At 38.7% G+C, this 10763-nt stretch overlaps 1 protein-coding gene across 6 annotated transcripts in view; it reads left to right on the top strand.

The window, feature by feature from the left end:
• Positions 1-10763, top strand: part of LOC137299570 (PWWP domain-containing DNA repair factor 3A-like) — a 53657-nt gene that overhangs the window by 32145 nt on the left and 10749 nt on the right. For 3 of the 6 annotated variants that reach the window (XM_067968411.1, XM_067968410.1, XM_067968409.1), the window contains exons 6-12: positions 383-466; positions 2125-2268; positions 3910-3980; positions 6294-6379; positions 7664-7724; positions 8815-8890; positions 10366-10416. In XM_067968411.1, coding sequence (XP_067824512.1) covers positions 383-466; positions 2125-2268; positions 3910-3980; positions 6294-6379; positions 7664-7724; positions 8815-8890; positions 10366-10416 — 573 coding nt within the window. The remainder of the gene's footprint in view (positions 1-382; positions 467-2124; positions 2269-3909; positions 3981-6293; positions 6380-7663; positions 7725-8814; positions 8891-10365; positions 10417-10763) is intronic. The other 3 variants (XM_067968413.1, XM_067968412.1, XM_067968414.1) reach the window with 2 other exon arrangements.

The raw sequence follows: 10763 nt of genomic DNA, 5'->3' as shown, positions 1-10763 counted from the left end.
TTAATTTTAAAAACCTCATTAAATGTTCTCTTAGCCTTCTCTGCTCTTGTGGGAATAGTTCAGTATCTCAAGTGTCTCCTCATAACTATAGTTTCTTATTCCTGGTATTACAAGACATGGCGAGCGTGTTGCTTAAAACAAATTGGCAACTTCTGTCTTTAGCTTCCTCTTACGATGTAACCAGGATCTATTCTCTCAGAATTGCATGAATTTGACATTTATTTAACAAATATTTTCCATATTTTTTCAATGCCGATTATGGGGCGACAACATCGTTTACAGGGTGATGTGATAGAAATGTTTAAAATTATGAATAAATTTAGAACCGGGGCAGGAGAAACTTCTTTACACACAAGTTGTAAGGCTGTGAATTCGCTTCCAGGGTTAGTGGTAGAGGCAGAAAGTACGTCTGTGTTCAAGATGAGATTGGATAGGTGGATGAAGGATGAAGGAGTATGGGAACAGGGTAGGTAAATATAATTAAACATTTTCTCATGTGGATGGCAAATGCCAATACGGACTGGTTGGACTGAATGGCCTGTTTGTGTTGTGGCTGCTATGTATTGTTACTTGTAGGTAAAGTATAATTCTGAATGAGACTATTAAATTTTGTATTTTGGGCACTGCTGAGGGAGAGATTTGTTGTGAGGGAGTCTACTACTGGAGCAGAATTCTCTAGTTCAGGTATGTGATAGTAATTTCTGTGTGTAGGTCGAAGTGACCAACTTGTTACCAACCCTTAATTATTTCTGGCTATTTCAGTAATGCTTTTTTTTGATATTTCAAGTAGAGGCAGCAACAAAACTAGTTGAACTTGTGGAAAGTTAGCTTTTCTATATTGCCTGTGCACAGATGAGGTTCTTCTGATATGTCTGATCAAGCACAATTAATAAACTAGTTATTGGGACTGAAAATGAATGCTGATCTGTATGTAATTTCTGTCTATTCTGTGATACCAGTTTATGTTACTTAAATTCTTGTGCTAAGTGTATAGTAACTGTTATTTTCTTACTATCTGTATTGACTTGTTGACCTGAAATGCATCTGCCCCGTTACTAAAAGAAACTAGTTCTGAATTTGACTTCTTGATAAAAGAAAAAGGGTTTTATTAGTAATATTGCTCATTCTAAAACAGTGTTATTAAGTATCCACTTTTTAAAAAAATTTATATATGAAGCTGAAACTGCTATGGACAGAAACTAAACTTGTACCATAATTGCCCCCTTCAGTAGTTGCAAAACTGGAATATCAAAGGGCATGGAGAGCAAACCGAAGAGTGGAACTGGTAGACTAAGTGGCTAATGTGAAGAAAAAACACGATGGGTTGAATGGCCTTTTTCTGTGCTGAAACAATCTATGATTTGAGTCTCATCTGACCTTTTCTGTCAATTGCTTTTAGGTCAAACACAAAATAAAATTTAATTTACCCTGTTAATTTTTTAATTTCTGAGACATTTAAATTGCAGAAACCAACTGGACTGCAACTTTTGTCGAACTCCATGTCTGTCACTACGCCATGTTGCTATTTCTCTACCTGGCTGCCTCCCACTTCCAGGTTTCTTCTCCCAGTTTATAGGCTCCACTTCTGCCACTTTCCCATGATCCATGCCCGGCCTTATGTTACCCCAGCCTGCAACCATATTAATGACCCAGCAGATTTCCTTCTGCTTTGCTGTTTTCTTTTACAAGCAGCAGGATGAGCACTGGGTGATATTGTGCAGCTACTTAAAACTGCCACTTCTGCTCTATAATCATTTTGTAACTAAAAATGAATTAAAATTTAATAGAAGATGGCAGTGTTATTAGAAGTCATCTTGGATTTCACATCAAGTTTGTCTTTATTTCCCATATCCTCCAATCACAGAGTTCAGCATCAGAACAGTTTCCCACCTCGCTCCCCTTGAGCTTTGTGCACTGGAATCTGGCCATGGATATTTTGGAGTTTTGCTCAATTGCAGAATGTTCCTTTAGGAGCCTAACTAGATAAGACTAATGTGTAACAAGGGTAGATTGTATAAGCTCAACAAAGAGATTTGGCTTGATGGTCCAAAGGCCTTTTCTTGTGAACCTGTGGTCCATCACCAATGCTGTCTTTAAAGATGTAAATATTTGGACTTCATGCAGGAATGCAGTCATCCTCTTTATTGTCAGTAGAGTTCAGTACAATAGACTCCCTTTCAACAAGCAAACTCATAGAAGAGGAGGAAGAGGAGGATGAGAATGATGAGGAAGATGATGAAAACCTTCCAAGTATACTGCTGCACCAAGGTGAGACATTTATTCTCCAATCCTTTGCTGTATATATAAAATGTAACTTCCCCTGCTGCTTTCATGTCTTGCCACCCCACTGAGTCGCAAAAGCTGACAGAGTAAAAATCATGTTACAGCATTGACTTACAGTTAAAGCTGCAAGACATTAACAGTTTTTATAATGGAAATGTAGTGTCGCCTAGATAGTGTCTATTGTCAGTGTCAACTTTTTAAACCTATGACTGTTTAATGATCTCTCCATGTTGTGGAAGTGGTTATGCAACTTGGCCTGAGGCTGCCAGTACTGTAGAATCCACCTCTTTTAGGAATAGTTCCTGCTTTGTTTTTTTTTATTATAAGGCTTTTGTATGGGTGTTAAACTCTGGGAAAGTGATGTTTTAGTCAGACCTGTGATCTTGCCCTCTGGACACTATGCTCTCATTTTCACTGTACCTGTGGCCACTGGTCCCTGTTGGGGACAAAAGAAGATGCCAGTGTTTTCCAAACTTCTATTGGCTGCTTTCAGGACCCAGGAAAATTTGAGTCCCAGATTCTAATGAGATACGAATTTTGCATACTTCACTCGTATGTCATCGTTGGCAGGAGCATCTTGCACTTACATGGTTATTTTTTAAAATACCCATAGATTGTTAGAATGAAATGATATTAGATAGTAACAAGATCAGATTCTGTCTCATTTGGCATCTTCAATGTATAAGAATAAGACCAGGTTATCAGTGGGAAAGATTATTGTGGATTAGTCTGTCTTGTTTTTGCAAGGCATCTTTATGCTCTGCACTGTACAAAGGGACTGATAAGTCAAGTTTTTTTTCCCATATGTGGAAAAGTTCACTTAAGATGTTTTTATATTCACTTAGTGCAGCTGGCTTCTCTCAGATTTTGCAGTCATCAACAGCACCAACGTGAACTTACTAGATTGTCTAAGATAGGAAGCCAAGAAAACCCAGTTTTTTTAAAAAATTGTCTTCTTGGCCACCGGCCTTGATGGATCCAGCAGGTTTGCTTTGGTGTTGTGAGCAGCTATGCAAAATCTGCTTTATGAAGAGTTGGCACCGCTAAAAGTGGCTTTAAAGGTTTGTCTTTTCAAATGCCAGATGCTTGTTATGTGGCAAAGGTAGAATGTGAAAATCTTTCACTCCTGTACCACACACTACCTTTTATTCTCCTGCTCAACAATTGAGTAGCAGCCCTTTTAAAACTGAAGAACAAGTGAGCAATTTTTTTTTTTAAAGACTTTACATCTCAACTTTTTTTTTTAAATTGCAATTTCAGCAGAGGTGGGGACACCGGCCATGTTCTTGGTCTTTATCCAACAACCTGTGGAATGTCAGGTGAAGACAGGATCAGCTTGGCTGTGGTGGCCCCCACTGTCAATTAGCCCACTAACTCTTAATTTTTCAGGCTCATACTTGAAGAATGGCCAATTGAAACAAGTTAGGCAAAGAACAGCAACACTTGGAAATATACCCCAGTCTGCATGCTAATCAGGATTGAGATTTGGGAGATAATCAAACATGGATTGAAGTGCTTTTTTAAAAAAAAAAGTTAATGGACATGGATTAGCATTTTTATTATATGCTAAATTTAATCACATTGCCAAATTGAGATATAATTCATTTCTGTTTGTTTTTTCTTCAGAGCAATGGTCAGTAGCAGAAGGAATGCTGGTATGGTGTAAATTCCAGAAGTATCCATATTGGCCTGCAGTGGTAAGGGAGAGAAGAGATCAAGATTTTGTAAACTTGAGTTTGACATATTTTCATGTTGGTGTATTAAAAAGATAACTGGTTCTGTAAATTGCATTATGTTAATAGTGTTCAATTATGTCATTGCTTTAGGTTCAGTGTGGAATTGAGAGTCCATTCACACCACCGCTGTAGCATCAGTGCAAAGTGGTTTTCCTTCACATCAGTGATGTGATTATTGTGTAAATGCAGCCTGAACCCAGAGTCAGGGCCCACCCTGAGATGACATGAGTAGAGCAGAGTGAGACTCCTGGAGTTGGAAGTCTCCCTCTGCTTTGCTTCAGAGTCAATTCGGACCTAGACACCTGCGCCAGTATTTTATGTCCTTTCTCTGGGATTTCCCCCAAAGTTACGGCAGGTGATCGGTAGACACCTTGCATAAATTCTACCCCTTGATTTATGCTTCAAGTTTAGTGCTGTGCAAAGCTGACAGGCTGTATATTATCCTTAGGATTGTTTGAAATGCAAGATACAAGCTGAACAATTTCAGGACCAAGTCTCATTGTGAGTGGCTAACAACCAAGGTAGTTAGCATCCAGGAGCCAGTTTGATGTTTATGAAAAACCAGATGTGTATAAACAAATGCAAGCCTGGTAACAAGCACTAATGGACTATTTGTCTATGTTAAGGAATACTGAGGATTAATCCAATCCAAAAAGTGTTTTGCTTGTAAGGTTTTCTAAAGGTAAATTATGTGAGACTCTTGCAGAATTACATGGTGGTGGGGTGGGGGGTGGTGGTTATAAACGAAAAGTGAATATTGAATTCCAGATCAGACATGGCGTGACATCGGCTGAATGAAAGGGAAGATTTCATAACGCTCGCTACAGTACTGGGTGCAGCAGCCATTGCTGGCTGTCACATGAGTATAGCAGGATGCTGAGGGTCGTCTCGGAGAGCAGAGGACTTGAGGTGCCCTACGTGCAGAAAAACTAGCCTATGCAGCAGACCTACTGGAACAGAGTCAGCTACCTGGATATGACTGAGGAGCAGTGAATGATTAGGTTTAGGTCACCACTGTCCTAAATGCTTGTGCCGAAGGCATTCGTGGGGCACCAGCTACTTTTGCACGCTCCACGCAATTAGAGGTGACTGAAGCTCTGGCATGCTATATGCATATAGATTAGCAATGACCAGCAGGAGAGACAACTAAACCTTTTCCATATTGATTGCTTCTCCCGGGATACAGAGCATCATTGGTTGTACTTGAATAGCTATTCATGTGCCTGTCAATATAGGAAGGATGATTATTTGATCAGCGTTCATAGTGATGGGTTGCACTGTGGTGACTGTTCCTCTTTGAATGGGGATTAAAAACTACTTGTTTCTCCATTCTCTGTAAATAGATCTCATAGTACATTGAGTGTGCAAGCACACTTAATCATATGGGGATTGTTGTTAGCTCCCTGTATTTGGGTCTAAACTCAGAACAACAACCTGCACCACTGTGGCATTTACTATGGCAGCTGTCCTTGTAGCCTTTGAGTGAGATTGCTAAATTGTAGGGTCACAGGACAATTGTGGGGATTTTTTCATTCCTTGTGGAGAAATTGCAGGCTATTCTACATACACATTGATGCTGTCTTGAATCTGATCAATTGTTCTAAAATTCATTGCTCAATGTTAAATAATTTATCAATCTTCCCTCCACCCAACTCACCTCTTTCACAATGGCTCTCTTCTCCCCACCATCGTATCCACTCCAAGTTTCTACCTGATGCTGCTGCTGTATGTTGTGGGAGGGAATTTCTGATCTTAATGAACTAATTGGGGAGCAGGGCAATTCTCGCAGGGTGACAAAATTTTAGTAGATTCTACAAATAAAATTATTTCTGTGATCCTGCCAGGTAGTAGCAGTTTTGTGTTAGGGGCCCATGCACCCTAGGAACTAGATTGAGACTGTTTAACTCATTTCACATAGGGATCCCTGTAACCAGCAAAAACTTTCATCCCGTTAGTCTTTGGATTGCAGATTCCAGAAGTGAAAAGCCAGTGTGCTAACTGCATTGTTCATCCTTGTGAAAGAGACGGTCAACACCATAATCGCTTGGAGATTATTTTTGTTGAATTTCTCCTATTCATTTGCATTAAATAACTTCTGTAGTGAGTGAGAGCACATTTGGAAACTTGCATCCAGTGTTTTGATATCCTAAACTATTTTTGTGTACATTTTTGTTCACAAAACATTGACATTTCAGCAGTCTGGGCATAATATGTGGCTGAAGCAGGATTATGAAAACACTAAGTTTGGATTTATCCACTTTACTTTTTCAACAGGTAAGAAGTGTAAAATCCAGGATCAAAAAGGCCAGCATATTGTTTGTAGATGAAAACATAATAGATGCAGAAAAGAATAAAAAAGGGTGAGTCAGTCTCCTTTCAAAGAAGTGTTATAAAATAACCTCATTGGTGCTATTTGATTCACACAACACTTTTATTTCTGTTTAAGCTGTATACCACCCCCTCTTTTTCTCAGCCTTGTGTGTGGAATTGAGCATTAAATTCCTAATTTTTGCACTGATCTTTACGACTACACTTTTATATGGCTTTGATGTTGCTGTCTGTTATCCAGCCCATTTTTTCTCTTTACCTCCCCCTTCCTGAAAGTGCTGACTTTGGGATTGGTTTTGTTACATTGACATGGGGCATCCTCGGTCGCTTTTTAATAATTTCTTCTCCTGTGTGGTCAGCCTGTTCTGCCTGACTCAAATTTAATCTCCCCTCTCTTCTGAGCCTGGCCATACAGCCTTTCTCTGCCAGATCTGACCCATACTCCCAGATCCGATCCACGGGGCTAGGGTTGGAAAGAATAAATTTAAATATTCAACTTACAAGTAGTAGATTTATAAGGAAATAGAGAGAGAGTCAAGGAGCAAAAGGTGACAGGAAAGAAGCCAATTCAAAAGATTTGGGAGGAGGGGGGTAAAATCACAGGGAAAAATGAAGAAAATGCATGACATCTATAGTAAGAGACCAGGAGAAGCGTACTGAGACGTAAACTAGGAGACATACAAAACAACGAAGCAAAGAACAGACTTCCAGAAAGAGTGAGAGACTCATACAAAGATAACAATAAGAACTGTCTCCAAGGTTTACAAAGGGAGAGCAAAAGAATGGAAGACAAACAAAGAATGGGCGAATTGAGTAGGAGATGAGTATAGGTGCAGATACATGAAGAGCGAGATGGAGCAGAACCTCAAGTGATGTACAGTAGATGCAATGTGGGGGGAGGAATGTTATTTGTTGTGTTGAGTGATTATCTGTCACACTTAGATTATTACTCTGCAGTGTTAGGGATGAATTCTAACTAGAATGAGGTTTTCACCACTATATTAGGGGCATTTCTCTTTCCTTTCTACAGTTTCCTACTGGGATCCTGCATTATGCTCGTGTGTAACTGTTAGTAGATACCATTCCAAACTGTTTGATTAGGAGGTATTAGTTCTAAGTTAAGCTCTTATTATTTCCCATGCCTAAAAGGTCTTATATTTGTTATCAAAGATGATTGCATTGGCTTTTTAAAAAATTGATGCTTAAGTTTGATCGTTCACAAACTTCCTAACATTTTCCTTTTAAAACCTAACATTCTGGCCAGTATTAGTTTAATAATATGTACTGTACCAATGAACTTTCTTTGAATGCTGCAGCTTTTATGTATCTGTGAGGACCCTGAAACCATTTGATTGTGAAGACCGGCATCAGTTAACAGTAAGTGTTTGCAAATTTCATTTTGTTCATATCTCTGCAGTATAAGCATAGCAGTGAGTTCAAACTGCTATTTAGAGCTGCCCTGATGGTTACATGGATAAATTAATTATTCAGTCTGTTACTGAGCCACGTAGATCATGATCTCTGGTTTGATGACTGATCTGTCTGCTGTGATAGCTGGCATTTACAATTTGGTTCAGCGTTCTTCTGCTGTTTGTGGTGGGGGGAGAAAGAGGAGGAGAATAGCCACGGTTTTTGCTTTTGATAGCTGTGCAGTGGCTACACTAGAACGTGTGTGCGTTTTGACGGGTAGGCAGAATCGGGTTCAGCTGTGTTTAATGGGCTGTTAACACTTGCTGTCTAAGTTCATGTGAAAATGACCAGTGCTCATGAAGCCATATCCCAGCATAATTCAGCAGCTTCAGGAGATTTCTGGAGAGACCAAAAAACTGCTATTTATTCTCATTAATTCACCAAGGAGTATTGAAGTATCCTACTCTACAGATGAAATTTACAACCACGATATGAAAAAATAATGGCGTAGCCATCATGTGTTTTTGTTGTATTGTGGCTTGAGATGCCACAATTGTTGATGGTAGATTTGGGACAAGTTGAAATGTTGAATTAATACTATTTTCATTGGTCAGTGAATCCGTGACAAGGGGACATAAATCATAAGGGGGATGTTGGAAGAATTTTTTCATGCAAAGGTTTATTAGAATGTGGTATGCATCACCACAAAGGAGTACTGAAGAATAGTTAGTTGCAGCATTTAAGAGGACATTAAATGTACACTTGAAATCAAACATTAAGAGTACCAGGGAAGTGGAATTAGTATAGATAACTCCAATTTATCATGGACTCAATGGCCTCTTTTAGTGCTAAATTTCTATGACCATATTTGTAGTTGTAGAATTTGGGAATACTAACAGCTCCTGTAATCATTTGACAGCAAAATATTGCAGCACAGGCTATCGATGTGCCATTGCGCTATGTTAGATAGATGACCATCCACTCAATTAGAAGTGTCTCTTCAAACTTCGATCTTGCTATTGGAAGATCTTTGTAATTGCTGAATCTCTTGTTACAGGCTGGAGCACGGTATATTTACAAGACTTCAATTGATTGGTGTGTGGCTCTAATTGATGACTATCGAATCAGAAGAGGCAAGTTTTTTTAAAAAATATTTTGTAATAAAAACAGAAAATGCTGGAAAAGCTCAGGAAGTCAGGCAGCATCTGTGGAGAAAGAAACACCGTTAACGATTCAGGTTGAAAACCTTTCATCAGAACTGCAAACTATATGTAATAGTTTTGTTGAGTTGAATGCTTTTGAAAAACAGCATATAAGACTTTACAACAAACTTTTCTTGCTGTCACTTTTTTCTTCTACCAGAATATATGAAGCTATTTTATAAATTCCCAAATCTCATTAGGTTTTAAAATCTTGTGCTACAATTCAATTTTGAAAATATCAAATGTGAACCTTACCAAATTAGGCACAAGTTTGGGGAAGAGTTCAAATCCAAAATTAACAGTCATGCGATTGCCCCTAAGGACACCTTACATGGACTTGGAGCATCAGCACAAGGGGAAACACCTTTTAGTAAACTAATTTTTTTTTGCTAAAAGTGTATAAGCATCAGTGGAAAGATGTAGAGGTTGTGCATTATGATTATGGTATGTTCTGATTCAGGATGGACAGTTCCCCCATTTCACACACTATTAATATAACATGAATTGTTTCACTTTTTTTTGCTTAATGGAAGAAACTTAAAACTGTGTTTTATTCTAATTCATTCAACAACATGCGCATCTTTTAACATCGCCAGATATCCCGAGATGCTTCACAAGGTGAAGGTGTTAGACACCAAGTTGGAGATGACCAAGGGCACAAGTGAAGAAAGGGGTTTTGAGGAATCTTTTTGAAGCTGGGGAGGGGTATGAAGAATGAAAGCTTTGTCACTGATGTAGTGTGTGTTAGCAGTGCACAGTAGAGAACTTTCAGAAGAGAGAACGATTTGAACTGGGGAGTAAAGTTGGAGCAGGTTGCAGAGATGGTGGTGAGTCATGGAAGGATTTGTGAACAAGGATGAGGATTTTGAAATCAATGGGAGGGAGCCAGTGGAAGTCAGTGAGTGTGTGACGTGTAAGCAGGACTCTGTATAGGATGTAGGCAGCAGAGTTCTAGATAGTTTGATGTTTCTTTAGAGTGGGGCTTAGAAGACTAGACAGGAGAGCATTAAAGTTATGCTTAGAAGTGACAAAATGTGTGTATGGAGGGTATCCTTGCTCTCTTTCCTCCTCCACCCCAAACACTGCCCCAAAATACTGTTTTTAATAACATTTTCTAGAATATGGAATGCATTTCCAATCTGCATGAATTCAGTCAGGGAAATGGTTATTCTCAGCTGTTGTTATTTGCACTGGAGATTGAAGGGAGGAGAGGAGGAAGACCTATCCCTGCATCCACAGCACCTTAGTGCGATATCTGGTCCCCTTGCAGGACCATGAGAAAGCAAATCACTGAAAACATTTTGTAAGTTGTGTTGTAATTTACTCATTTTAAAGTGATTCCATTAATATCCAAATAAAGTTAATCTATTTAACCAATATTTAACTGTATTGAAATGTCTTGGCAGGTTGTGGATCCTTCACTGGTTCCTTTGTTGAGTATTGTGCAGCTGAACTCAGTAAGTAGAGTTGACTTTAGATTTTTTTTTTCCCTCTCTGCTGCTAATATTTTTTTTAATTCACTGTTTTAATTGACCCAAATTTATGGATTAAACTTCATGTTGCTAAACAAGATGGGTTGATTGAAGACCACTTTACATAAATTAAGGTTTTGTTTTACACGTTTTGCTGCTATTATAGAATTGATGCAAAAATAAAGTTGCAATTATATTTTTTCTGTTGGATCTTTATCTAGAGCATGAAAGGTACAGAGAATTTCATTTCCCCGATGGCTTAGAAGTAAAAGTTCTAAAGTCGCTATCTCTGTGCCACACAGAGCAAGAAAGTCCTGGGTATAATCCAAAGT

Source organism: Heptranchias perlo, chromosome 29, assembly GCF_035084215.1.
Source record: "Heptranchias perlo isolate sHepPer1 chromosome 29, sHepPer1.hap1, whole genome shotgun sequence".
NCBI lineage: Eukaryota > Metazoa > Chordata > Chondrichthyes > Hexanchiformes > Hexanchidae > Heptranchias > Heptranchias perlo.
This window is presented reverse-complemented; position numbering and strand designations above follow the sequence as displayed.